The 26,385-nt window shown below is 44.5% G+C and overlaps 1 protein-coding gene across 5 annotated transcripts; it reads right to left on the bottom strand.

Annotated features, from left to right (window-relative positions):
• Positions 1-900: 900 nt before the first annotated feature.
• Positions 901-26,376, bottom strand: aimp1a (aminoacyl tRNA synthetase complex interacting multifunctional protein 1a). Of its 5 annotated transcripts, none has more exons than XM_064926610.1 (7): positions 26,302-26,376; positions 18,241-18,383; positions 16,095-16,208; positions 13,799-13,966; positions 11,416-11,615; positions 6,688-6,856; positions 901-1,309 (listed from the first exon to the last, which is right to left on the bottom strand). In XM_064926610.1, the coding sequence occupies exons 2-7, from the start codon at positions 18,347-18,349 to the stop codon at positions 1,143-1,145; spliced, it is 927 nt and encodes a 308-aa protein (XP_064782682.1). In that variant the 5' UTR covers positions 18,350-18,383; positions 26,302-26,376; the 3' UTR covers positions 901-1,142. The 5 variants fall into 5 exon arrangements, with proteins under 5 accessions (XP_064782682.1, XP_064782679.1, XP_064782678.1 ...); XM_064926607.1 differs by lacking the exon at positions 26,302-26,376 and adding an exon at positions 25,891-25,994; XM_064926606.1 differs by lacking the exon at positions 26,302-26,376 and adding an exon at positions 25,889-25,985 and having other exon boundaries at positions 18,241-18,396.
• Between the last annotated feature and the right edge of the window lie 9 nt (positions 26,377-26,385).

Genomic DNA, 26,385 nt, shown 5'->3' on the forward strand with positions numbered 1-26,385 from the left:
TTTCAGAACATGTCATCTATATAAAAATGATCCAGTATTGAGTTTAGAATTGGTAACATGTGATTCTGTTAACCATTAGATTCTGTCAAATAAACCGAGGCAATACAAGTGCATGTCATATCATGGGACATGACCTTAGCTGTAGCATATGAAGGGGTACCACTGAAAGAGATTAGTTCAGATTTGGATCAAACCAAAGCCCAGAGGGAACAAATCTGAAGGGAGGAACAGAATTAAACAACACAGGATACTTTGATCCTGAAGAACAGGGCTGAGCAACAGCCTTGAAGAGTGGGGTGATGACTGAACCTTAAAGAGCGGGCTAATGACTGTGAGAACAGGAATGGTGGTGGAAGGACTGAGTACTAGGGCAATTCCACTTTGTGACGGCACAAACAGTCATTCTGTTACCAAACTTAGCATCATACTGTTACCATGGAATTGCCCACTATCCAAAAACCCTGCTGCGTAGCATCTGTGAAATTGATCCGTCTGTTTGTTGGCTTTGCAGAATGACATCTCCATCTCTCCCCATCGGCTCATAACGAACCAGAGAAATCAAAGCACTAACCAAACTAATAAATCACAAAAGTGACTTTTAGGATGAGTTAATAATTCTAGAGAGCATTATAAAGGATTTCTAGGATGTAAACACACTTGTATAGTCTTGTACGACAGACGTCAGGCTTTATAAAGAACAACCAAACAAGAAATCAACTGCTTAGGCCTCCCGGCCCGCCACAGGAGTCGCTGGTGCATGGCTTTCAACCTTCGTCTCTCCCGAGCCCGTACGGGAGTTGTAGCGATGAGACACAATAGTAATTACTAACAATTGGATACCACGAAATTGGGGAGAAAGGGGGTAAAACATTTTAAAAGAAAGAAATCAACTGCAACGAGTTAAAGACCAACTGATAACCTTTTTATTGAACATCTTCAAAACATTTCATTTTCCTCCGTTGACATCATCACCATCACCCTTCAGAACCATGGATGAGTAGCAGTTACACAGGCTGAACAAGGACATTCGCTAGTTCCACCTATAGAAATAAAATGACTGGAGCAGTCATTCACACTTTTTCCAATCCCACTTTTTCCCACCATTCTAGTTCTACGGCTCCGTCCTCTGCATTCGTCTTCCTTTATTTGATGCCGCTGTTGCTCATGGTCTGAGCTTTGCATACTCCCTTGCCGGCGATCTCAAAGGGGGCTCCCTTGTAGTTGGCCACACACTGGCCGTCTGTCTTCAGGTCCGGCTGCACCGCCTCCCACACCTTCTTCTTGGGGTTCAGCTCCTTGTCTGGCTCACCTGGAAACATAGGAGATAGAAACACCTTGTATGGAGCAATGCAGTGGTATTATTCACTAGATTTTTTGAATATCTCATTGTGTATCTTTTTATGAATAAAATTGGAGGGGGAATGTGCCTCTTTCGCTTCAATGACATGACGTCTCTAGGGGCAACCACAGTAGATGACAACTCCAATGGCAACACTTTATCTGCCTTGCTAGCTTTTCTGTAGCCTTGTGAAAGACCATTGGTTTGTGCTGCTGGAGTACTTCCTGGGCGTAGTGTCGATTTTGAAACGTAAACAAAGCTGAACCAGAAGTGTTACAGAAGCTTTTACTCTTTTAGCGCTAATTCAAAACGTATACAACATCCATGTTTGTCGGCAACTAATGGAGTTAAGGAGTTGTTCATTAACTCAGCATTGTGTTATTGGCAGTGTTTGGATATTACTTGGCATCTGTATGGATTCATAACTGGCACTTCACATTGGATTCATATTGTGCTTCTGTTGGGGTGTGATCTTTTCCTACTCATCATCACAAACAATATTTTTGTTGAATTTTCCCTCAGTCGCACACAAGTTGTGACGAGGCAGCGTTGACACCCTCTACAGTTTGAACAGGAACCCGGATGCTCATTTGGGCTGGTGAATGTGTGAGCTACTAGCTAGCACAGAAATGTCACTATGAAATAGGGGTGCACAATTCTGGAAAGTTTAGCAAAGTTCATAGGAAAATCTCAAATTTTGCAAACAGTACAACTCCCTAAAATCTAGAGAAAAATCTGGAATCCTGGGGGACCAAAGCTGACGTCAAAATAAGAGAGAATGAATGTCAAAAAGAGGGAATAATAGTCCATCATCCCTCAATGTCAACAACATCCTGTTTGGAAAAGCGTTGGCCATCACCGCCCCGGCTATGTTTTTTAATGTGTACAGAACAGCTAGAAACCGACGAGACCCCCTTAGCACCCCCTCCTCCTCCTCCCTTCTCTCCTCTCTTCCATTCCGTGTTCGTTCTCTGTGTGCGTAGGGTCGTAAACAACACGTTTTTTGGGCCACTGGGAATTGAATGACCGCCACAGCCCTCGTGGGATCGCTCGTTAAACAAACAGCTTTAGGAGGGGCCGGTGAGAGGAGATGAAAGGAGAACCCAGGCTGATGTCAGCGGGCTCCAGTCCTGATGGGGCGTCTGTGTGATGGAAACTCCCAGTTCAGGTACTGTTCCCTACCAACAACTGCACGACTCAACTCCATCCCCTCCCAAAACATTTTGTTTTGCCAGCCCCACAACCATATTTTTGTATTAGCTCCGGGACAAAAACAAATCTAAAATCAGTCACATTGATGGGGGTGGGTTGCCCGCTTCAACGTCGGGTGAGGCATGAGTTGGATATTCTATGACGTGGAAGGCTTATTCTGGGGGACCAAAGCTGACATCAAAATAAGAGAGGGAATGAAACTAAAACTAAGTTCATCATCCTTTATCCCTCACTGTAAACATCATCCCATTTGGAAAAGCGTTTGCCATCACCGCCAGGGCTGTTTTTTTAACGACCCAGAGGTGTGAAACAGAACAGCTAGAAACCGACGAGACCGCCTTAACCCCCCTGCTCATTACCTCCTCCTCCCTCCATCCCCCTCTCCTCTCTGCCATCCTGTGGTCCTTCTCTGTGCGACCAACCTGAATGTGGCTCTAATTGACGTGTGTAGTCAGACAAAAATAGGGAAGGAGAAGAGAAAGGAGAGAGGATAGGGAAGGAGAAGAGAAAGGAGCTAGGAAGGAGAGAGGATGTTTTACGAGGGGGATCCCTCGTTAAACAAACAGCTTGAGGTAGGGCCGCTATGAGAGGATAGGGAAGGAGAAGAGAAAGGAGAGAGGATAGGGAAGGAGAAGAGAAAGGAGAGAGGATAGGGAAGGAGAGAGGATAGTGAAGGAGAAGAGAAAGGAGAGAAGATAGGGAAGGAGAAGAGAAAGGAGAGAGGATAGGGAAGGAGAAGAGAAAGGAGAGAGGATAGGGAAGGAGAGAGGATAAGGAAGGAGAAGAGAAAGGAGCGAGGATAGGGAAGGAGAGAGGATAAGGAAGGAGAAGAGAAAGGAGAGAGGATAGGGAAGGAGAGAGGATAGGGAAGGAGGAGAAGAGAGGATAGGGAAGGGAGAGGAGAGAGGATAGGGAAGGAGAAGAGAAAGAGGGAAGGAGAGGATAGGGAGTGAGGATAGGGAAGGAGAGGGAGAAAGGAGCGAGGATAGGGAAGGAGAGAGGATAGGGAAGGAGAAGAGAAAGGAGCGAGGATAGGGAGGGAAAGGGAGAGGGATAGGGAAGGAGGGATAGGGAAGGAGAGAGGATAGGAGAAGGAGAGAGGATAGGGAAGGGAAGGAGAAAGGAAAGGAGAGGATAGGATAGGGAAGGAGAAGAGAAAGGGAGAAAGAAGAGAGAGGATATAGGATAGGGAAGGAGAGAGGAGGGAGAAGGAGAAAGGGAGAGGAGGGAAGGAGAAGAGAAAGGAGCGAGGATAGGGAAGGAAGAGAGGATAGGGAAGGAGAAGAGAAAGGAGAGAGGATAGGGAAGGAGAGAGGATAAGGAAGGAGAAGAGAAAGGAGCGAGGATAGGGAAGGAGAAGAGAAAGGAGCAGAATAGAAAGGAGAGGGGAGGGGAGAGGAGAATAGAAAGGGGACGAGAGATGGAAGGAGAAGAGAGGAGGAGAAAGAAGATGAAAAGGTTGTCTGTGTGATGGACACTCCCTCATCCATATTTTCCCTCTCTATCACCACAGCCTCTCTATCTCAGGGAAACTCCCAGTTCAGTTATTGTTCTCTACCAACAACAGCACGACTCACAAACCCTCTCCTCACCCCTCCTCCATCCCCCCCAAAACGCTTTGTTTTGCCAGCCCCACAACTAGATTTTCTTATTAGCTCCTGACAAGAACAAATTTACAGTCACATTGATGGTGGTGGGTTTCCCCCTTCAACGTCAGGCGAGGCATGAGGTTGGACATTTTATGACATCCAGGCAGGCTTTCTCTAGTTCGGGTTTCTGTTCATTTCCCAGGCATGACATTGAACATGGAGTATGGTTAAAAGGCACTGGGATAGTGTATCGTCACTCTGTTAAAGATGATGAGTTCCATAAGCTGTGTTTTGTTATAAAGTGATTTGGTATAAAGAGCTCTTTAATTCTCTACATCTGAATCAAACCAGTCCGAGGTCCTTGAACAAGGCATTTAGTACTCTCCCACCTCCTAAACTCCCTACCCCTGGTTGTGGATTCAGATTTATTAGGATCCCCATTAGCCGACACCAATGGAGGCAGTTAGTCTTACGGTGGTCCGACCATTCAAAAAAGACAAAATACTTTACATTTAATTGTGGGATAAGAGGACCTGACTTACACTTTCGTCAGAGGGAGTTGATTCGTTTGTCTATTCCGTTAACAGTCACAGACCATTTAGCTCCAGTCACTAAAGAGAACAGAGGAGTAAACGCTGCAATAGGAAAACTCTGTGGGGTCTTAGAAGGCTTTGTGATTCCTCTCTTCAAAGATATGAAGGGGGAAAAAAGCCTTTGTTACCCTTCGCAAGATGGCAAGAGGACAGTTGCTTCTTCACATGTCATTTCATGTACAAATGTAAAGGCAATAAGGCCAACCATGTTATTTTGCTCAGGGCAATGCATCCAGTCCTTTTCCCTATTGGTTGGAATCTATTGCTGTTCTTTAGAGTTGGGTCATCTGAAGTGGCTTGTTGGTAATACATCATTCATGACTCGAGCACACTGGCTGTGTCCCATTCCACCAGATGCAGCTAAAGCTGACGTGGAGTTCCACCTTCGTACCACACTCATTGTGTGCTACTTTCATTTTAACCAGTGGAATGGCAAACATCAAGCCTTCAACTACTTTACCACATTTAATTCAGTTACCCACATGACATGGCCTGGATTTGAACCAACTAGATGAACTAACCAATAATTGGTCTACAAACTACTTATACTGAACAAAAATATAAAACAATGCAACATGCAACAATTTCAACTATTTTACTGAGTTAGAGTTCATATAAGGACATCAATCAATTGAAATAAATAAATTAGGCCCTAATTTATGGATTTTACAGCCATGGGAGGGCATAGGCCCACCAATTGGGAGCCAGGCCCAGACCCAGCCAATCAGAATGAATTTCCCCCCATAAAAACAGCTTTATTACAGACAGAAAAACTCCTCAGTTCATCAGCTGTCAGGGTGGCTGGCCTCAGACGATCCTGCAGGTGAAGAAGCCAGATGTGGAGGTCCTGGGCTGGCGTGGTTACACTTGGTCTGCGGTTGTGAGACTGGTTGGACATATTGCCAAATTTTCTAAAATGACGTTGGAGGCTGCTTATGGTAGAGAAATGAACATAAAATGCCCTGGCAACAGCTCTGGTGGACATTCATGCACTCAGAATGCCAATTGCTCACTCCCTCAAAACTTGAGACATCTGTGGCATTGTGTTGTGTGATAAAACTGCACATTTTAGAGTTGCCTTTTATTGTCCCCAGCCTAAGGTGCACCTGTGTAATGATCAGGCTGTTTAATCAGCTTCTTGATATGCCACACCTGTCAGGTGGATGGATTATCTTGGCAAAGGAGAAATGCGCACTAAAAGGGATGTAAACAAATTTGAGCACAAAATTGGAGAGAAATAAGCTTTTTGTACATATGGAACATTCTGGGATCTTTTATTTCAGCTCATGAAACATGGGACCATCACTTTACATGGTGCGTTTATATTTTTGTTCAGTTTATAAACCTTTGTCAACCCCCCTTTATAAAGATATATGTGAAGTGTTTGAGGTGAGGATACCCTGTGAAAGTGACGGCTACTTCCGCTTCACGTCCGTTTCCCATGCTTTTTTGAATGGCCGTTGCGATTCTATCATCAAATTCATGAAAACGCAGTCATTTAAGATAGATATAAAATATGATTTTGAGGATGAATATACTTCTACCAGATGCCCTTTATGAAGTTTTTGTGCTTGAAGACCATGCTATGTTTTTGCACATTGAAGATCATAAAAGAACAAGGCTGTGGGGGCAGTCACTTCCTGGTTACAGCTTATTAGCTTAGTCAAAAGCATGTTGAGCTGTAGAGGGTATGATAAAGTAGCCTGGCTAAACCAGACTGAACACTGTGCTCCCCATTGAGTGCAGCATTCAGTCTAGTTTAACCAGGCTGATGAAGTAGACCCTAGAGGTCAGGGCCCATATCCACAAAGCCTCTCAGAAAAGGAGTGCTGATCTAGGACCTGTCCATACAATCTTCTTCATTATTATCTAAAAGGCAAACGGGTCCTAGATCAGCACTCCTACTCTGAGACTCTGTGGATATGGGCCAAGATGGTCAGGGGTGTTATAGTACCTGGGAAGCCCTGGAAGATGACCCTGTCCCCGGGCACGGCACCGCTGGGAGGGTCTAGGATCTCCACCTTGTCTGGGGAGCTGGCACACATCACCATGGCCTGGGACACCACGCCTCTCATCTTAGCTGGCTTCAGGTTGCACAGCAGCACCGCCATGCGATTCTGCATCTGGGGGGGAGGAATCAGAGAAAGGGAAAAGGTTTACAACTATACTGAGATACAGAGACATTACATACATATATTCAACATTCTTCTGACAGACAAGAGGACAAAGTATTGAAATAAAGAACATATTTTACTAGTAGAGAGAGATTAGGGAGCACTGCTTTGATTCTGTACAAACCACACAGGGCATTTTACAGTGCGGTCTTCAGAATGAATGGCCTACTTTATGACTTGATTGATTGGTTGAGAAGAGAAAACGGAGTAAAGAAAACACCAATTGGTGTGGTCTCCACTCTCAACCTCTTTGCAGTACTGTGGTTTTCAGACTCCTATTCACACAACTCCCCCATGTCCAATCTGGTCATGTGAAACGACTGCCTCCGGCGGCATATGGTTTGCGTGTATGGTGTGCCTTATTTCAGACACCAAGAAGAGCGAGGCGAATAAAAGACATTATTCTTTCATGTCTCTGGAGTGACCTCGGAGGTTTACCCAAACTCGGAGAAGGCCAGAAGCCATTTCCAACAAAAGAGAAGAGGATGGAGAGAATACAGTGTCATGGTGCGTGTCACAGCTAGGAAAATAATGAGGTCTTCATTTTGGAAACATCCTTTTAAAAAGTAAATGTTGACATAAATCTGCATACATTCCCCTCAGTGTGACACATTGTTTTGACAGGCTTCTTGCAGCAGCTTTTCTCCCTCAAGCGCCATTTGCTTAGCGGGGAAAGAGTGTGTGTGTGTGTGTGTGTGTGAGGTGTGATGCCAGTTTTGTAAATCGGTCGGATGTGCGGAGTACAGAAGTCAAGTTTTGTGAGTGTATGTCACAGCTCTACTCTCACCCTGTGATTATGTCATTTCCTCAATTGAGGGGTTGACATTCAAAATCATGTAATGGCAATGAGGCCTGAAATCACTTGTCAAAGGATAAAACTGAACACAATCCAAACACGCTAGAATTTGAGTTTCCAAAGTTTCCTTATTCCGGCCAACGTACAAGGGACAAACATGCCAGGGCACTCAAATCAGCACGCCGCCAGTGGGCCCTCTACATCGCCGCCAGTGAAAGTGTTTAGCTTTTTACTCCTCATGTCGTTCTTCAGACTCCAGTATGTTCCTTGAAACAGGGAAAGCTCAATGTCTTGTATGCATGGTCGTCACGTTGACTCTCACACAATGAATGACTTGACGAGAAAGGAAAAGTAAGGATTCTGTTAACTGTGGGTTCTACTTGTCCAAATGCTGCTCGTCGAGCCCCGGTGTGGAAGGAAGAAGGCTGCTCGTCAAGCCCCCGGTGTGGAAGGAAGAAGTCTGCTCGTCAAGCCCCGGTGTGGAAGGAAGAAGGCTGCTCGTCAAGCCCCCGGTGTGGAAGGAAGAAGGCTGCTCGTCAAGCCCCGGTGTGGAAGGAAGAAGTCTGCTCGTCAAGCCCCCGGTGTGGAAGGAAGAAGTCTGCTCGTCAAGCCCCCGGTGTGGAAGGAAGAAGTCTGCTCGTCAAGCCCCGGTGTGGAAGGAAGAAGGCTGCTCGTCAAGCCCCGGTGTGGAAGGAAGAAGGCTGCTCGTCAAGCCCCGGTGTGGAAGGAAGAAGTCTGCTCGTCAAGCCCCGGTGTGGAAGGAAGAAGGCTGCTCGTCAAGCCCCCTGTGTGGAAGGAAGAAGGCTGCTCGTCAAGCCCCGGTGTGGAAGGAAGAAGGCTGCTCGTCAAGCCCCGGTGTGGAAGGAAAAAGGCTGCTCGTCAAGCCCCCTGTGTGGAAGGAAGCCCCCTGTGTGGAAGGAAGAAGGCTGCTCGTCAAGCCCCCGGTGTGGAAGGAAGAAGTCTGCTCGTCAAGCCCCCGGTGTGGAAGGAAGAAGTCTGCTCGTCAAGCCCCCGGTGTGGAAGGAAGAAGTCTGCTCGTCAAGCCCCCGGTGTGGAAGGAAGAAGTCTGCTCGTCAAGCCCCCGGTGTGGAAGGAAGAAGGCTGCTCGTCAAGCCCCCGGTGTGGAAGGAAGAAGGCTGCTCGTCAAGCCCCGGTGTGGAAGGAAAAAGGCTGCTCGTCAAGCCCCCGGTGTGGAAGGAAAAAGGCTGCTCGTCAAGCCCCGGTGTGGAAGGAAAAAGGCTGCTCGTCAAGCCCCGGTGTGAAAGGAAAAAGGCTGCTCGTCAAGCCCCGGTGTGGAAGGAAGAAGGCTGCTCGTCAAGCCCCGGTGTGGAAGGAAGAAGGCTGCTCGTCAAGCCCCCGGTGTGGAAGGAAGAAGGCTGCTCGTCAAGCCCCGGTGTGGAAGGAAGAAGGCTGCTCGTCAAGCCCCCGGTGTGGAAGGAAGAAGGCTGCTCGTCAAGCCCCCGGTGTGGAAGGAAGAAGGCTGCTCGTCAAGCCCCCGGTGTGGAAGGAAGAAGGCTGCTCGTCAAGCCCCCGGTGTGGAAGGAAGAAGGCTGCTCGTCAAGCCCCCGGTGTGGAAGGAAGAAGGCTGCTCGTCAAGCCCCGGTGTGGAAGGAAGAAGTCTGCTCGTCAAGCCCCCGGTGTGGAAGGAAGAAGGCTGCTCGTCAAGCCCCCGGTGTGGAAGGAAGAAGGCTGCTCGTCAAGCCCCCGGTGTGGAAGGAAGAAGGCTGCTCGTCAAGCCCCGGTGTGGAAGGAAAAAGGCTGCTCGTCAAGCCCCCGGTGTGGAAGGAAAAAGGCTGCTCGTCAAGCCCCGGTGTGGAAGGAAGAAGGCTGCTCGTCAAGCCCCCGGTGTGGAAGGAAGAAGGCTGCTCGTCAAGCCCCCGGTGTGGAAGGAAGAAGGCTGCTCGTCAAGCCCCCGGTGTGGAAGGAAGAAGGCTGCTCGAAAGAAATCCCCCGGTGTGGAAGGAAGAAGGCTGACTCGTCAAGCCCCGGTGTGGAAGGAAGAAGGCTGCTCGTCAAGCCCCCGGTGTGGAAGGAAAAGGCTTATTTCAAGCCCCGGTGTGGAAGGAAAAGGCTGCTCGTCAAGCCCCGGTGTGGAAGGAAGAACTGCTTCAAGCCCCGGTGTGGAAGGAAGAAGGCTGCTCGTCAAGCCCCCGGTGTGGAAGGAAGAAGGCTGCTCGTCAAGCCCCGGTGTGGAAGGAAAAAGGCATCATTCGTCAATTACTCTTCGGTGTGGAAGGAAGATAGGCTGCTCGTCAGTGGTGTGGAAGGAAGAAGGCTGCAACGTCATGTGCCCCATTGGAAGGAATAAGGTCTATATTAAGCCCCGGTGTGGAAGGAAGAAGGCTGTTTTGGAGTCAATCCCCGGTGTGCAAAGAGAAAAGAGGTTTGCTTGTAAAAGCAACCCCGGTGTGGAAGTGAATAAGACTGCTCGTCAAAGCCCCGGTGTGCTCAGAAAAAGGCTGCTCGTCAAGCCCCGGTGTGGAAGGAAAAAGGCTAAAAACCAAGTCTGTGTGCAGAAACCTACGTGGTGGACATTAAAAAGCGTCACGTGAACCCTGACACAGACTACATTGGAGTAGTTACTTTACATGGGCTATTAAACCCAGAACAAGACCCTGGCTAGCCAGAGTTATAGCACCCGTGTGCCCAATAAAAACAGCTCAATTTATTGTAGTGAAAATAAGGCAAAAAACCCCACAGTAGTGTTAAAACAGCAATCTTTAAAACCAATGTTATTTGACTACCAAAAGCATGTAGAGAGCTTTGTAGTCTACTAGGTCAGCCTCCGAAGTCTTCCTGAATGACCGTTAAGCTCCCAGTACCTGTTTCATACAGTAACAGTCTTACTCTGTATTGTCATGGACAGACTGGGTTCCAGACACACAAAACATTCCAAAGGGGCATTTGTCTGGTAACAACCCGGTGAGTTGGTCTGGCAACAACCCGGTGAGTTGGTCTGGCAACAACCCGGTGAGTTGGTCTGGCAACAACCCGGTGAGTTGGTCTGGCAACAACCCGGTGAGTTGGTCTGGCAACAACCCGGTGAGATGGTCTGGCAACAACCCGGTGAGATGGTCTGGTAACAACCCGGTGAGATGGTCTGGTAACAACCCGGTGAGATGGTCTGGTAACAACCCGGTGAGATGGTCTGGTAACAACCCGGTGAGATGGTCTGGTAACAACCCGGTGAGATGGTCTGGTAACAACCCGGTGAGATGGTCTGGTAACAACCCGGTGAGATGGTCTGGTAACAACCCGGTGAGATGGTCTGGTAACAACCCGGTGAGATGGTCTGGCAACAACCCGGTGAGATGGTCTGGCAACAACCCGGTGAGATGGTCTGGCAACAACCCGGTGAGATGGTCTGGCAACAACCCGGTGAGATGGTCTGGCAACAACCCGGTGAGATGGTCTGGCAACAACCCGGTGAGATGGTCTGGCAACAACCCGGTGAGATGGTCTGGTAACAACCCGGTGAGATGGTCTGGTAACAACCCGGTGAGTTGGTCTGGTAACAACCCGATGAGTTGTCTGACTGACACAGGCCTTGCGTGAATACTTGACATTATGAGGCTCTTTGGCTGCATTTAGACAGGTAACCCAATTCTGAACTTTCTTTAACAAATTTGTTCTTTGACCAATCACAGATCTTTTCACATCGGATCTTATTCAGAGCGGATCTGACATTTGGTTGGGCAGTACATTCCAGTACCTGATCTATGGGTATGTGCTTGACCAGCCCGCTGACCACCGTCCTGGGGGCTGCCTCTCCCACGTCCACCTGCTCCACATAGAGTGAGTCGGCGTCCGGGTGCTTCTCGGCCGTGACGATGCGTCCCACCCTCATGTCCAGACGCGACACGTCCACCTTAGCCTCCTCCTGGGGGGCAGCAGGCTTTTTCTCTCCCTTCTCTGTGATAGGACACACAGAAAGGAAAGGGTTAAACCACACACACACACACACTATGAACTTGTAGTTAAGTCAGTAGTAAAGTAGCTCTTGACAAAGCTATGGTCCTCTGTAGCTGTGTGACTGTGGTCCTCTGTAGCTCAGTTGGTAGAGCATGTTGCTTGCTACGGATAGTGGGTCTGACTCCCAGGGCCAACCCGTACGTAAAATGTATGCAAGCATGACTAAGTCGCTTCGGATAAAGGCGTCTGTTCAAATGGTATATATTATAGAAGTTACAATACAGGCTCTGCCACAGCAGGTATAGTATTCTGGACTGGGTTCAAGGATGGCATACTGACTCCCTGCCTTTATTACATTAAAGGTCCAGCAGAGAATATATTTTTTCCAGGCATCTTAATGCAAGACTTCTTTGAGATTATGTTCAGCCCACTGCTATGGTAGTGTTCCCTGGGGACTCATTAGGATCCATTTGAACCTAGTCTGTGTGGAAACTATGCTGAGTGATTCAGCCATCTTGACTGTTCTGATCCAATTTACCCCAAAGTGAAAACAAATCTGCGCTGCATTTTTGACTGATCACCGCAGGCGTTAAATCATAGTACATTTACTTTTCCACAACTCACCAGAATTCTGAGGAGACTTAAAGCAAATACCAATATCAATACCCACTGTTAAAACATAGTCCCCGACACGCTTTGCACGGATACTAGGGTGTTGTAGCGTGCCAGACGCTTCCAATGATATGGGGAGCTCGACTCCCCTATTGCTCAAACCAGCAACCTACTGGTCCGCTTCTCTAACCTTTGGGCTACCTACTTAAAAACGTATGCAATGATACGAAAACAGCGTATTGATGTGTGACATCATCCGCTTGGCCCCCGAGCAGCAGTGCACCACACCGCAGGCCGGCTAATTTATTTGATTGACAGGCGATGATTGTTTAGATGAGGTGCGATCACAGTCACATCAAAGCCTTTGTGTGGAAACGAGGATATCCACACGTACTAAAACAAATCAATCCGCAACAGTGGAGATAAAAAACCAAACAGTATCAGATATTTACTGCCCTGTTTTCCATTGACATCTGGCAGTCAGAAAAGCCAGATACAAACTGGTTCAGTCTACATTGCAAAGCATTCTCTTCTTCTCTGAATTGTATCCTTGTAAATAATCTGGGGAAGATCATTCCCAATTTGTTGCCGTGACAGTTAATTAGTCCAGATGAGTTTGACGTCTGTGTGGAACGAGGCTTCGACTGATTTATTGTAAATATAATATAATTTGAACAATAAACCAAAAAAAGTTCAAAAGAATATAACCCAACACCGCTGCATTTCAATCATTTAGCTGGAAACACGTTTTTAGATCTAATATCGACACTGAGGAAATGAACCGCGTGTTATATTATACTGCATTAGAGCATCTCTGGTTTAGCCCTGGGGAGGATGTGCAAAGCCTCAAGATGAATGGCATCGACAAAATATAAACATCCAAACCGGAATTCTGCCCGTCTCTCATTACAGCGTTGACACTTCTGCTAAGACTATTCTCTCATCACTGAAACAAGTTAATACATTGTTTTATTAAAATCGTTAAGGTTAAAAATCTACTTCGGGATAAATCACAGAAAGGTTTCAGAGAAAGATCATTTGTTTTGGGAAAAGGCCCGTCTGTAATGTTGGAAATTGAAACGTTAGGCCAAAGTTTGAAACGGATCCCCTTTATTTGCAGATTCCCCTTGCGCCGTTCGTCCATTATCGCCAGATAGTAGAAATGCAGATGGAGAATACCTGCCTGGGAAATCACAAATGACCATTAAAGTACAGACAGATCGCTGCATCCAGCCAGGCATTGATGGAAACTCTGGATCTAAGACAAGGGCTTGTGTTCCAAATGGAAAGAAATGTCAGAGAAGTGAAGACAAAAAAAAAACATCCCAAAGCTAAATCATGGAGCACTTCAACTCAAATTGTCATTGAAGAGGCGCTTAGGCCTACTTCTATTTTTGCTGACAATTCGAAAACCCCCAAATATGACATATTTCACTTTAGTGTGGTGGAACGTTGAGGGGTTTGACAATTCTGAGTGTGTGAAATCCCAGATGTGGAAGGGCCCTGCAATTTCAACAACAAGTCACTTCTAGCTTTGCTTTACCCCTTTTCCACTTCTAGCTTTGCTTTACCCCTTTTCTCTGGTTTATTCTTCTTGCCCTCGCTGTTTTTGGGAGGGGGGCTGGCAGTGGCAACAGGAGAGGTGGAGGACCTTGCTGGGGACGTGGGCTGAGGAGGTGTGGACTTGGAGGCACACTGGACACTCGAGTCTCCTGCTGTTGGCATGGCCACCTCCCTCACTGCAGAAGGAAAAAACAGAGAGAAGATTCATTTAACACTTTTATCCAAAAGAGACTTAGGGCTCTATTCCGTCTGTAAAGCTGAAGCATTACAGATTTCGCAATACAAACTTAAAAAGGTCATTTCCGATTGAGCCGACATAAGCAGAGTTTACCATGAATGCAGTATCCGCTAAAATAGGCACATTGCCTTTAAATTTCAAACCCGCTGTGAAGCCGAATTTCCACGACGCAAATTGAATAGAGCCCTTAAACTCTGGTCTAATAGTCACACTAGCATACAATATTGGACAGATGCTAAGTGGTATGCTAGTATGGATATTGGAATGTTGCCTTACAGTCGACAGTGATACATGAATTAAGTAAAAATCTGGCCCATGCGGGAATTGAACCCAGAACCCTGGTGTTGCCGGCACTATGCTCTAACTAACCCACTGAGCCATGAGTGAGGATATTCAACTCCAGTGACAGCAGTACTGCTGGTTTTATTTTGATGCTACTGGTTTGTAACGTGGAGATCAGAGGCTGATTATAAGGGACGGATAAAATCCAACAGAACTGGAGTTGAACGCTCCTCTACATTACCGTTCAGATAGGCTGTATGATACTGTAGCAAGTTCCAATACACAATATATCTACAGGTTGGCTATTTTGCTTTTGAGCCCAGAGGCATTAACATCCTTTTTCATACTACTGAGCCAAGCCATACTGAGCTGGCCTGGCTATGCATCCACCATAGTTGCTGGAATCGTTCAGGAAATAATTAAATATCCGAACCAGGGCAGTATGGTTTGGGTGGGTACGATAGTATGAAAGGGGTATAACGAAGCCATCCACCCTGACAGATGGTACTTTGAATTGAGAATGACGGTGAGGGATCGTTGGATATGAAGGCACTTCACTGAGCTGTACTTTGCCTAATTAGTTTGCTTAATGATAGAGAAAACCTTATTTATTGACCCAATGGGAGGAAAGACCAGCCTCCTAAAGCTTGTTTTGATTGGAAAATGACAGCGTCCATGGCAATTGGGAAAACAAGAAAATATAGTTTTAAATCTCCTCGATCAATCCCCAGATTGTTATTGGGTGGGGAATCCATCATTTCAGGTTGAAGTTTGGACGTAAAGTCATACTTTATCCACGTTTTAACTCTAATGTTGAGAGCTGAGGTTCAGAACTTAAAACGGTTTACCTTTAAAAACAACATGGTGATTAACCTTTTCAAAATGCTGTCGTTCCCTGTTGCTCAAACTGCCCAGACAGTACCCATGAAGGTCTTCACTTTATGTCAGTCATCTCCATAACAAAACGGTGATTTAGCTTATTTTACAGCATCAGAGAGCCACATTGAAACAAACACCAAAAATAAACAGCGGAATTGGATACATGGAAAAACGTAACATCATCCTGCAGTCCTTTTCACACACATTCCTGAGCGCTCCAAAAACAACATGTAGAGATAGGCAATGTAGCCCTCATCAAAAGGCTATTTGTACGAATCCTCTGGTTTCTTACCACCTCGTTCTCCTCTCTGGAAGCCATTACTGACGTGTGAATGATCACAGACTGTTTGCCCTCGTATGTTAATGCATGACAGAGGCGCGATATCACAACAGGGTTGTAGTACGCCGCCAGTCACGCAGACGACATGCCGTTTGATTTTGGCAGTTGGGGGGTGGGGGTTGCCTAGTACCCCCCATCATGGCTCTAATGATGGACATACTTGGGCACTTGAGTTCAATTATTTGTTTGAACTTTGATAGTAAAAAAAAAAAAAGTCTGGTTGTAATATTAGAATGAGACGAGAAGGCATTTTATTAAGATCTAGGACTGTTACTAATACAGCTAAACAAACAATGTGTCGCTAATGACTTGCCTCAGGCACCGTCAACCACTGGAGTGTGAGAACTTTACCCTACAGCTAGCTATAGCTATGTGGTTGATAACATCAAGGCCGTACCAAAGGAATGGCGTCTGTTCTTTGAAGAACGAGGTTCCCCTCAGGAAGAATTCAGTTCTTCTCAATCGCAGTCTGAACAGCATCAGTATTTCATCTCAGAGGAGGTCTTAGCAGAAGTTAAACAGGATGTGACAGAGGACGGAACACTGTCACCAACAAACTACGTACCTCCTCTGCTCTTCTCCTTCTCCAGCAGTGTTTGCTTCAGTTGCTCGATGTCCCTCTTCAGCTTGGTGTTCTCCACCATCAGTTTCTTCTCTTCTCTGACGGTGGCCTGCACCTCTATGTTCAGACAGAAAGCTCCTGTCAGACTTTTATAGGGCCAAACATGTATTATTTTGTTTTAGCCTACAGCTTCTTTCCCTCCCCAACTTTGATTTAAACCGTTTCTCCAGCTAGTCTACTTCGCCCTGAGAATGTGAACTCATGTAGAGTTGAGGTCAAACTCAAAAAATGATTGTCTTTTTAGAAGGAATTTCAACGACTTGAGGAATACATTTGACCCCATACTCTGCTTGAGATTGAGTGTACACATGCTTCTCTATTAGAGGTCGACCGATTATGATTTTTCAACGGCGATATCGATTATTGGAGGACCAAAAAAGCCTATACCGATTGATTAATTAATTTGTAATAATGACAATTACAACAACACTGAATGAACACTTATTTTAACTTAATATAATACATCAATAAAAATCAATTTAGCCTCAAATAAATAATGAAACATGTTCAATTTGGTTTAAATAATGCAAAAACAAAGTATTGGTGAAGAAAGTAAAAGTGCAATATGTGCCATGTAAGAAAGCTAACCTTTAAGTTCCTTGCTCAGAACATATGAAAGCTGGTGGTTCCTTTTAACATGAGTCTTCAATATTCCCAAGTAAGACGTTTTAGGTTGTAGTTATTATAGGACTATTTCTCTATACCATGCATATTTCATTAACCTTTGACTATTGGATGTTCTTATAGGCACTTTAGTATTGCCAGTGTAACAGTATAGCTTCCGTCCCTCCCCTCGCTCCTACCTGGGCTCAAACTAGGAACACATCGACAACAGCCATCCTCGAAGCAGCGTTACCCATGCAGAGCAAGGGGAACAACCACTCAGTCTCAGAGCGAGTGACGTTTGAAACCCTATTAGCGTGCATCCCACTAACTAGCTAGCCATTTCACATCGGTTACACCAGCCTAATCTCGGGAGTTGATAGGTTTGAAGTCATAAACAGCAGAGCTGCTGGCAAAACGCACGAAAGTGCTGTTTGGATGGATGCTTACGAGCCTGCTGCTGCCTACCATCGCTCAGTCAGAGTGCTCTATCAAATCATAGACTTAGTTATAACATAATAACACACAGAAAATCGAGCCGTAGGTCAATAATTTGGTCAAATCCGGAAACTATCATCTCGAAAACAAGACGTTTATTCTTTCAGTGAAATACGGAACCGTTCTGTATTTTAGCTAACGGGTGGCATCCATGAGTCTAAATATTCCTGTTACATTGCACAACCTTCAATGTTATGTCATAATTACGTAAAAATTCTGGCAAATTAGGCGGCCCAAACTGTTGCATATACACTGATTCTGCGTGCAATGAACGCAAGAGAAGTGACACAATTTCACCTGGTTAATATTGCCTGCTAACCTGGATTTCTTTTAGGTAAATATGCAGGTTTAAAAATATATACTTCTGTGTATTGATTTTAAGAAAAGACATTGATGTTTATGGTTAGGTACACATTGGAGCAACAATACGCACTGCATCAATTATATGCAATGCAGGACCCGCTAGATAAACTAGTAATAACATCAACCATGTGTAGTTAACTAGTGATTATGATTGATTAATTGTTTTTTTAATAAGAAGTTTAATGCTACCTAGCAACTTACCTTGGCTTCTACTGCATTTGCGTAACAGGCAGGCTCCTCGTGGAGAGCAATGTAATCAGGTGGTTAGAGCATTGGACGAGTTAACTGTAAGGTTACAAGATTGAATCCCCTGAGCTGACAAGGTAAAAATCTGTCGTTCTGCCCCTGAACGAGGCAGTTAACCCACTGTTCCTAGGCCGTCATTGAAAATAAGAATGTGTTCTTAACTGACTTGCCTAGTTAAATAAATATTAAATAAAAGGTGCAAAAAAATAAAATTAAAACAAATCGGCGTCCAAAAATACAGATTTCCGATTGTTATGAAAACTTGAAATCGGCCCTAATTAATCGGCCATTCCGATTAATCGGTCAACCTCTAATCTCTATGTTTGCTTGTGTCTCTGTGTGTGTCTCTGTGTGTGTGCACGCTTTTGGTGTCTCTTACTGGCTTTCTCTTTGAGCAGCTGGACCTGCTGTTTGAGGTAGTCTATGATGTGGTCGGCCTCGGCTGCCCGCTGTTCCAGCCTCATCACGGAAGGAGTGTGACCCGACATCTTGACCAGGGGTAGGGAGCGTGTTACTAGGAACCTAGAACCAGAAAACAAAACCTACCAGTGAGAAAGAACCACAGGTATTTACAGTACAAGACAAACTTGAAACAGAGACATTCTGGAATTTGGGAAAGCAAACCCAACACAAGGCACAATGAGAAATAGAGAATGAGAAATATAATTGTGGCAATCCACCTATCAGTTAAATGGAAAAGTATGTTCTAATAATTATATTTCTGTGCTACAGTACAGCACAGACATTTAAAACATGAGGGATGTAATATATACCCTCATATCATCAGGGAACCTGGGAAGTTGGAAGCATCCCAAAGACAAGACAACCACAAGAGAATCCCAGGTTGCTGCTACAGCACACAGGCATGTTAGCTCATAATAATAGAGCATGTGGGACATCTGCCTGGCATATTCAAGAGGCTGGCTTCCTTCCACAAGCAATGCAGAGATAATCAAATCTAATTGTATTTGTCACATGCGCCGAATACAACAAGTGTAGACTTTATTGTGAAATGCTTACTGACGAGCCCTTTCCAACAATGCAGTTCAAAAGTAGGAAAATTAACAAATGGATAAAAAGAAAGTACTAACACAATAAAATAATGAGGAGATGCGCGCACACACACACAGAGTACCAGTAACGAGTAGTTGGGGTGATTTATTGAGGTAACATGTACATGTAGGTTTGGTTAGGGGATTGATTGAAGTACAAGGTACATGTAGGTTTGGTTAGGGGATTGATTGAGGTAATATGTACATGTAGGTTTGGTTAGGGGATTGATTGAGGTAATATGTACATGTAGGTTTGGTTAGGGGATTGATTGATTGTAGGTTTGGTTATGTACATGTAGGTTTGGTTAGGGGATTGATTGAGGTAATATGTACATGTAGGTTTGGTTAGGGGATTGATTGAAGTACAAGGTACATGTAGGTTTGGTTAGGGGATTGATTGAAGTACAAGGTACATGTAGGCTTGGTTAGGGGATTGATTGAAGTACAAGGTACATGTAGGCTTGGTTAGGGGATTGATTGAGGTAACATGTACATGTAGGTTTGGTTAGGGGATTGATTGAAGTACAAGGTACATGTAGGTTTGGTTAGGGGATTGATTGAAGTACAAGGTACATGTAGGTTTGGTTAGGGGATTGATTGAGGTAATATGTACATGTAGGTTTGGTTAGGGGATTGATTGAGGTAATATGTACATGTAGGTTTGGTTAGGGGATTGATTGAGGTAATATGTACATGTAGGTTTGGTTAGGGGATTGATTGAAGTATAAGGTACATGCAGGTTTGGTTAGGGGATTGATTGAGGTAATATGTACATGTAGGTTTGGTTAGGGGATTGATTGAGGTAATATGTACATGTAGGTTTGGTTAGGGGATTGATTGAAGTATAAGGTACATGCAGGTTTGGTTAGGGGATTGATTGAGGTAATATGTACATGTAGGTTTGGTTAGGGGATTGATTGAGGTAATATGTACATGTAGGTTTGGTTAGGGGATTGATTGAAGTATAAGGTACATGCAGGTTTGGTTAGGGAATTGATTAAGGTAATATGTACATGTAGGTTTGTTAGGGGATAGATTGAGGTAATATGTACATGTAGGTTTGGTTAGGGGATTGATTGAGGTAATATGTACATGTAGGTTTGGTTAGGGGATTGATTGAAGTACAAGGTACATGTAGGTTTGGTTAGGGGATTGATTGAAATACAAGGTACATGTAGGTTTGGTTAGGGGATTGATTGAAGTACAAGGTACATGTAGGTTTGGTTAGGGGATTGATTGAAGTACAAGGTACATGTAGGTTTGGTTAGGGGATTGATTGAAGTACAAGGTACATGTAGGTTTGGTTAGGGGATTGATTGAGGTAATATGTACATGTAGGGTTGGTTAGGGGATTGATTGAAGTACAAGGTACATGTAGGTTTGGCTAGGGGATTGATTGAAGTACAAGGTACATGTAGGTTTGGTTAGGGGATTGATTGAGGTAATATGTACATGTAGGTTTGGTTAGGGGATTGATTAGATTGTACATGTAGGTAGGGGATTGATTAGATTTGGTTAGGGGATAGATTGAAGTACAAGGTACATGTAGGTTTGGTTAGGGGATAGATTGAAGTACAAGGTACATGTAGGTTTGGTTAGGGGATTGATTGAAGTACAAGGTACATGTAGGTAGGGGGTGAAAAGCTGAAAGATAATAATCAGGGGATAGAAATGTTGCCATAAAAATATGTCAATAAATCAGCGTATCCCTTCTTTTTCCCCCTCCCTCGATCATTCCCCCTCTCTGGCAGTTTGGAAGGAGGGAGCTGTTTCTTCTCAGTGCAGAGTCTGGAAACCAAAAAATTGTCTCGACAAGCTCCAGGTCAACTCGGTCAAACCAAATTATTCAATGACACAGCAAAAAAGCTAAACCATATGACAATAAATGAAATAAACTGTTTTTTCTTTTTACATGTATTTTTTTTCTCTCTTTTTGTTCTTTGCTTAGTTTTTTTTCCTTTACAGGCACAAATGGGAAAATCACATTGTAGACATCATTGGCGACGTGTGTGTTTGGTTTTAGGGATACTTTTAAAGTTCAAAAGGGAACAAACAACAGCCTCGTGCCACTCAACCAAAATGCAGCTGGACGAGGGCTTTTCGGGCTTTTCTTGTAATGTGTAATGTGCCTTGGACATGTACAGGCTTTGGCAATCCTCTCCCATTGACAAAGGAAAGGAAAAGAGAGGGATTTTTACAAGGGCTCAGGCGAAAGGGAGGAGAAGAAAACGTCCAACACATAGGCCTAGTACAGGGTGGCGCTGGAAAACAACAGCTGGAGCGAGATGAAAACAAAACAAAAAAAAGTCAGGGATGAGGAAATTAGAAACACAAAAAGAGCTGGAGTTGATAATATAGGGGATCAAAGAAGTTTGTTTGCTCGAAGGCTCGGAATCGATTTAACTGGGCTCTGTGGTGGAAGATTTTACGAGCGCCACTATAGGGCTGTTTTCATTTGTAGAACTCCTGAAAATGAGCCCCGAGGCTGGGGCGGTGGGGCCTTGCCGAGCCACCTCTGACAGCACCCCAGGCCTGGCCTCCAGGCAGAAACAAGGAGTCCCCCAGGGGTCAGTATCCCTACCGTGGACATTGGACAACACTGCAGAGCAGATAGCTTAACAGAGGAGTTGATCATAACTGGCTCTGGATGTCATTCAATTCACAAAGCAGCACAAGGTCGGAACTAAAACTGCTTTGAGAGTAATGTTCCATCTCATTGTTTTTTCTGCACCGAGTGCAAATTTAAACGTTGCGAAAATTATGTGAAACTTCCGGCGCGCGTTTACTGTGAACACTGAGGTGGTACCCACTTTAAGTTACAGTTTTAGCAGTCTGAGGTGAGCTGCACGCGGGCACATTGGTTGAGAGGATAAAACATAACAATCATCACTTCCAACTCAAAGTCTATACAAGTCTAGACCTGGCTCCAAAACCACTTCTACTCTGCAACTGAAACATTGAACACTCCACTAACTTCGGTTGTTAGGACACCAGTATCGTGATACTCAGCGGAATCATGGCAAAGAAACAGAAGATGAAGCGGATTGAATTTCCTGTGGAAAACAGTCCTAATGTTGATAACAAGCAGCTTGATGTTGTCACCCAGAATCATGTTTCTTTTCCAGCCTGGAGCACACCATATTTGACATACAGTAGTTTTTTAAATTAAAGGACCACAGAGTAAGTCTGCTTTGTGTTTTCCTTGTTGCCATGGAGAATCAGGTATCGTAGTATCACTACCAGTAACAGTGTAACTAGCAGTAATATCCTAGTATTGGGAGAGTGGGATGGAGAGCAAAACCAAAGAGGACTAGGGGAGATTGGTACTCGTGTGATAGACAGATAGCAGCTGTCAAATCATATCCCTTTCACATCGGCATCTACTATATGACTGGTGTCCTATTAATATCATATAAAATGTTATTTGTCACATGCTTTGTAAACAGGTGTAGACTAACAGCGAAATGCTTACTTACGGGCCCTTCCCAACAATGTAGAGAGAAAAAAAATAGAAATAATAGAAAAATAATAACACAAGGAATAAATATACAATGAGAAATGATAACTTGGCTATATGCACAGGGTACCAGTACCCGAGACAATGTGCAGGGGTATGAGGTAGTTGAGGTAGATATGTACATATAGGTAGGGATAAAGTAACTAGGCAACAAGATAGATAATAAACAGCAGCATATGTGATGAATCAAAAAGGGTGAATGCAGATAGTTAAATAGTTTACCAATAGCTACCTGGACTAACTATTTAGAAGTTTTATGGCTTGGGGGTAGAACCTGTTCCAGGTCATGTTGGTCCCAGACTTGGTGCATCGGTCCTGCTTTCCGTGCAGTTTCAAAGAGAACAGTCTATGTAGGCATTTGAATGTCAAGGAGCAACAACCAATCTATACTAGTCAAATAGCCAACGCTTCTTGACTAACTTAACATCAGAAGACAGAATGATGAATAACTTATTGGTCAGCTGGTGGCCAATATAATATAGCCTAGTCTGATATTAAACTGTACCTTGTTCCAGTTCTCTATGGGAAGGTCTAAGAGACAACATGCCAAAGAAATGCTTGACTCATCCCGAAAGTTTGTTTTTCTTTTCACCTCATTTAGGGGAACACGGACAACACAACGGACACAAGACCATCTTCAAGGAATAACCCAGGCGTTGGATGATAGGCCTAGTACAAGTAGAAGCTAGCTCTGTTTTCCCAGTTGGGTGATAGGCCTAGTACAAGTAGGAGCTCGCTCTGGTTTCCCAGTTGGGTGATAGGCCTAGTACAAGTAGAAGCTAGCTCTGTTTTCCCAGTTGGGTGATAGGCCTAGTACAAGTAGGAGCTCGCTCTGGTTTCCCAGTTGGGTGATAGGCCTAGTACAAGTAGAAGCTAGCTCTGTTTTCCCAGTTGGGTGATAGGCCTAGTACAAGTAGAAGCTCGCTCTGGTTTCCCAGTTGGGTGATTAGCCTAGTACAAGTAGAAGCTAGCTCTGTTTTCCCAGTTGGGTGATTAGCCTAGTATAAGTAGGAGCTCGCTCTGGTTTCCCAGTTGGGTGATAGGCCTAGTACAAGTAGAAGCTAGCTCTGGTTTCCCAGTTGGGTGATAGTGAGAAAGCATAATAAGCAAGAGACCTCAAAGTATGGGTACCCTTTCATCTGTCTTTGGGGAACAGTGACAACAGAAGTACTAAGGCATTGTGTGGTGGTAGAAGTAAGCCTAGGTCCTCCTCTGTTTTCCTTCCTTCACCTCCCATCCCGGTTTGGTGGCGGTGAACACCCATTAGGGCATGACCTAGTGTACCAGCCTCACTTAAGGGTGCGCTTGTAAATTCACTCTGGAGCGGCAGAGAGCCTGGGTGGTCGTAAATTCAGAGTGTTGTCAGATTGTCCGTTGGTAAATTTGTCATTATCAAGTGCTCAAGACGCTCGAAACAGAGCACTCGCATTTCAGAGCAGAGCGTCCAGAGTAAATTTACAAACGCACCCGTTAGTCTCCACTGTGAGGGGTGTGTGTAGATGAGAGGAAACACCAGGCTGTCTGTGAGGCAATGAGAACAGTGTGGACCACAGCAGGCCAGCAGAGATCTGAACACTTTAAAAGGGACCAAGGCTTTTCTTATGAGGACACACATCAGGTGCAGATTTCAACTGCGGCTTGGCCTTTCCATCACTCTCTTACTGGCTGGCTTTCTTGCGGTCATAATGTCATCACTCAATAGGCATTGGCTTTGAAAGACGTGGATGGGGTCAAAAGAGTCAGTCACAGCACCAGTTGGTTGTGTTGCCCAATAGGCATAGTATAACCCCACTTACTGAATGGGAGCTGAATTTTTAGCAAGAACACAACCAATAGGTTTATTGTTTGTCCAAAGTGTTTTGGGCATTTCAAGTCCATTGACGCACCTGATGCGTCAATTTAAGTAACATAAGAAAAAAAATGTAAAGCCCTATCAAAGTCCGTCAGTTTAAGTTAGAGCTATCAGGGTAGCGTCTCAATCCACTGCATCTGTTCATGTCGGCCTTCCGCATCTGTTCATGTCGGCCTTCCGCATCTGTTCATGTCGGCCTTCCGCATCTGTTCATGTCGGCCTTCCGCATCTGTTCATGTCGGCCTTCCGCATCTGCGGTGGAAGGTGGCAGACCTCCAGCAGTGTTTGTCACGAACCTTATTCCTTACAATTTATTTTTTTGACTTTATTTTTTTACATTCATGAATGTGTTATTCAATGCGTTTCTATGGGCTATTGTGGTAAAGTTCAAATTCAATATTTATCAGATCATTTAAAAATATTTTTACAGATACCTAAAGGGGTCCTAAAATTCAAAATCAAACAGCTGAATGAAACATGGTATGACCTTAAAACAATTCCATGTTAGCTTATTACAACGGCTTAGACTTTAATGGCAATAACTGATGCACTGCATGGTCTACTTCTGGGACTGATATTCACATATATAATGATGGGAGCACTTGCAGTAAAATGTTTCTGACTGCTCTCTGAACAGATCAATCACTTGATAGATTATAATGATTTGGGACAATAATGGGGTTGTTTTTGACAGAAACCAGTGCTTTGAATGACATTCTCCAATTTTTTTAATGTTGTGGTTCTGGCCAAGACAGTTCTGGCTGGGACTAGGGACATTCTTGTTACTTACATGCCTTCACAGCCTCTACTATATTTTGACACTTGGTGAGCATTTTTTTTGTAACTAGGTAGTTCTGTTCATTTATGTTTGAAAAGACAGTTGCTGACAAGGCTACCTATCTTTGGGAGTCTGTATTGGGGTGTGTTCATTAAATTCACTCTGGAGTGCCAGAATGTGCTCTGTGCGTTTGTAAATTCAGATTGCCCATACGTAAATTCACAGCGATTCACTCTCGGAGCGTTCAGATCGCACACTGGACGCTCTGACCGAGAGTGAGTGGGGTTGATCTGACCGTACCGTCCATAACTGATGTTGGTGACCGTAAGGAAAACTACTGGGGAATATCCAACTATAGCCGGCTTTCCTGTCAACAAAAACACATGTATAATCTCTAGGAACTCTACTTACCAGACGTAAAGTGAAATGTGTCCCTCGCTATCAAATGTACATTTGAGTCCAACTTATTCCTGCTGTGTAAGACGTCTCGCATGAAGTGCGTGGTCTAATGGCAGCCCGCTGTCAAACTTCACAAGAATTTGGGGTGATTTTGACAACAACAAAAATATTCTGACATGTATTTCATAGCAAGGGCCACATTTCACTTTATGTCTGGTAAATGAAGTTCCTAGAAATTATACATATGCTTTTTTTGACAGGAAACGTGTGCACATGCCGGCTGTTAGTTATATAGTTGTATCTGTGGTGAAATAGCTCAATTTAGCAATAGGGGTTGCATCGTTCTAACTCTAAAATACCAAGAATTCAGAAATAACTGTCTGATTTGAAAAATATACTAAAGATCAGAAATAAACATGCATTCAACTTACATCAAACTGTGACCGCCTGCCTGTGACTGACACGTTTCGAATACCCACAGCTGTTCGAGAAAAGACCCACGTAGCCCCATGCGCAGTGTCACTGGTCTGCATACCATCTAGCTAGCTCGGGCCTTCTAGCATGCAATCTCTATCCATATGATTAGACATTTGATATATGCGCCGCAGTTGCACAGTTTATATAATGAGGATTTTTTGGGATAACTTGCTATTGCCTGCGTAACCAGTAAATGTATACATTATTTGACATTCAGAAGCAATTAGTAAATTACATTTCGAGATAATACAAAATAAAAACATAGCAAGAATCGTACTACGAATGTTTGGTTATTTTTGTAAAAACATTGTTTATGAGATTTGATCAGGCATAGAAAATAAAGACATGCAGATAAAGTAAGATACCTGTTATATCCTTTGGTTTGTCAAAATTAACACTAAGCAATAGATACATTTAACCAAAAAGCTACTAACACCGGTAGATTGGTA

This window comes from Oncorhynchus masou, chromosome 20 (assembly GCF_036934945.1).
Source record: "Oncorhynchus masou masou isolate Uvic2021 chromosome 20, UVic_Omas_1.1, whole genome shotgun sequence".
In the NCBI taxonomy this organism is placed as follows: domain Eukaryota; kingdom Metazoa; phylum Chordata; class Actinopteri; order Salmoniformes; family Salmonidae; genus Oncorhynchus; species Oncorhynchus masou.